Here is a 2496-nt window from a genome sequence, read left to right on the forward strand (position 1 = left end):
CTGCGGAGGACGGGGCAGGGTTAAAGTGGACGATGGGCAGTGTTGCAGTGGGAGAGGGCTGTAGTGGGGGAAGGGAAGCAGTGGGGGAGGGGTGGAGGGTTGTAGTGGGGGAAGGGGTGCAGTGGGATTGGGATGCAGTGGGGGAGGGGTGGAGGATTGCAGTGGGGGAGTGGTGGAGAGATGGTGGGGGAAGGGATGCAGTGGGGGAGGGGTGCAGTGGGGGCAGGGGGCAGGGTTGCAGCTCGAGTGAACCTCAGGCAAAGCTCCACTTCCGAAGAATAGGTGACGTCGGGCGGTGAGAAGAGGAAGGAGAAAGGGAGGAGGAGGAGATGAAGAAATAAAAAAAAACGGAGATATAGAAAGAGAAATAACAAGAAAAGAAGAGAGAGGAGCGATCAAGAAGAAAACCAGAGAGAGATAGAAAGGGGAAGGAAGCAAAGGAGAGCGCGAGCGAGTGCCGAAGAGCGGGAGCTCGAGCCCGCGGTCCCGGCCAGCCGCCGCCGAGCATCCCCGGGAGCCGGAGCCGGAGCCGGGGAGCGGGAGCAGAGGGCACGATCGGGGCTCCGGGGGAGTCCGGGCCCTGCCATGGCTGCCAACATGTACCGGGTCGGAGGTAGGTGCCTTTCGGCTCAGCGGCTCGGGCCGCCGGGACCGGGACATGGGGGCGGAGAGAACAACAGAGCCGCCCCGTGTCCGGTCCTCACCCCGCCAACATCTCACCACCCCCCTTCCCCAAAGCACTCAACCCCCAACTCCACGTCCTCCAACCCCTCACCCCCCGGAACACCTCACCCCCCCTCCCCAAACCCCTCACCCCCCCAAACCCCTCACTCTCCCACAACACCTCACCCCCCCAAAAACCCCTCACCCCCCCAATACCCTCACCCCCCCCAAAAAAAACCTCACCCCCCCCAAACCCCTCACCCCCCAAACCCCTCACCCCCCAATACCCTCACCCCCCAAAAAAAAAACCTCACCCCCCCCAAACCCCTCACCCCCCAAACCCCTCACTCTCCCACAACACCTCACCCCCCCCAAACCTCTCACCCCCCCAAACCCCTCACCCCCCAAACCCCTCACCCTCCAAACCCCTCACTCTCCCACAACACCTCACCCCCCCAAACCCCTCACCCCCCAATCCCCTCACCCCCCCCCAAAAAAACTCACCCCCCCAAAACCCCTCACCCCCCAAACCCCTCACTCTCCCACAACACCTCACCCCCCCAAACCCCTCACCCCCCAATACCCTCACCCCCCCAAACCCCTCACGCCCCAAACCCCTCACTCTCCCACAACACCTCACCCCCCAAACGCCTCACCCCCAATACCCTCACCCCCCCAAACCCCTCACCCCCAAACCCCTCACTCTCCCACAACACCTCACCCCCCCAAACCCCTCACCCCCAATACCCTCACCCCCCAAAAAAAACCCTCACCCCTCACTCTCCCACAACACCTCACCCCCCCCAAACCCCTCACCCCCCAAAAAAAACCTCTCACCCCCCCAAAAAAAAACCTCACCCCCCAAACCCCTCACTCCCCCAAACACCTCACACCCCAAACCCCTCCAAACCTCTCACCCTCACCCCCAAACCCCTCACCCCCCAAACGCCTCACCCCCACAACACGTCACCCCCGCAACACGTCATCTCCGCAACACCCCCTCACCCCGCAACACCCCCAAACCCCCCCATCTCACCCCCAAACCTCTCCTCGCCACCCCAACCACCTCACCCCCTCAACCACCTCAACCCCCAAACACCTCACCCCCCCAGACACCCCCCGTTCCCTCCTTCGCCCCCCGCCCCCCATTCCCTCCCCCTTCACCCCCATTCCCTCCCCCCTCACCCCCCCATTCCCTCACCCCCCACCCCCCCATTCCCTCACCCCCCTGCCCCGTTCCCTCCTCCCCCCCCAAACCCCCGTTCCCTCCTCCTCACCCCCCGTTCCCTCCTCCTCCTCCCCCCCCGTTCCCTCCTCCATCCCCCCCCCGTTCCCTCCTCCATCCCCCCCCCCCCGTTCCCTCCTCCATCCCCCCCGTTCCTTCCTCCTCTCCCCCACCGTTCCCTCCTCCTCCCCCCCACCGTTCCCTCCTCCTCCTCCCCCCCTCGTTCCCTCCTCCTCCTCCCCCCCCCCGTTCCCTCCTCCTCCCCCCCCCCCGTCCCTCCTCCTCCCCCCCCCCCGTTCCCTCCTCCTCCCCCCCCCCCCGTTCCCTCCTCCTCCCCCCCCCCCCGTTCCCTCCTCCTCCCCCCCCGTTCCCTCCTCCTCCTCCTCCCCCGTTCCCTCCTCCTCCTCCCCCGTTCCCTCCTCCTCCTCCCCCACCTGCCCCCGTTCCCTCCCGCCCCGCCCCCGTTCCCTCCCGCCCCCGTTCCCTCCTTCTCTCCCGCCCCCGTTCCCTCCTTCTCTCCCGCCCCCGTTCCCTCCTTCTCACCCCCCACCCGTTCCCTCTTTCTCACCCCCCGTTCCCTCATTCTCCCCCCCCGTTCCCTCCTCCCC

At 66.4% G+C, this 2496-nt stretch overlaps 1 protein-coding gene across 7 annotated transcripts in view; it reads left to right on the forward strand.

The window, feature by feature from the left end:
• Positions 1-249: 249 nt before the first annotated feature.
• Positions 250-2496, forward strand: part of mta1 (metastasis associated 1) — a 161601-nt gene continuing 159354 nt past the window's right edge. For 4 of the 7 annotated variants that reach the window (XM_070878809.1, XM_070878808.1, XM_070878810.1 and 1 more), the window contains exon 1: positions 251-613. In XM_070878809.1, coding sequence (XP_070734910.1) covers positions 586-613 — 28 coding nt within the window. In that variant the 5' untranslated portion in view covers positions 251-585. Of the gene's footprint in view, positions 614-2496 lie in introns of all 7 variants that reach the window. The other 3 variants (XM_070878807.1, XM_070878805.1, XM_070878806.1) reach the window with 1 other exon arrangement.

This window comes from Pristiophorus japonicus, chromosome 4 (genome assembly GCF_044704955.1).
Source record: "Pristiophorus japonicus isolate sPriJap1 chromosome 4, sPriJap1.hap1, whole genome shotgun sequence".
Lineage (NCBI taxonomy): Eukaryota > Metazoa > Chordata > Chondrichthyes > Pristiophoridae > Pristiophorus > Pristiophorus japonicus.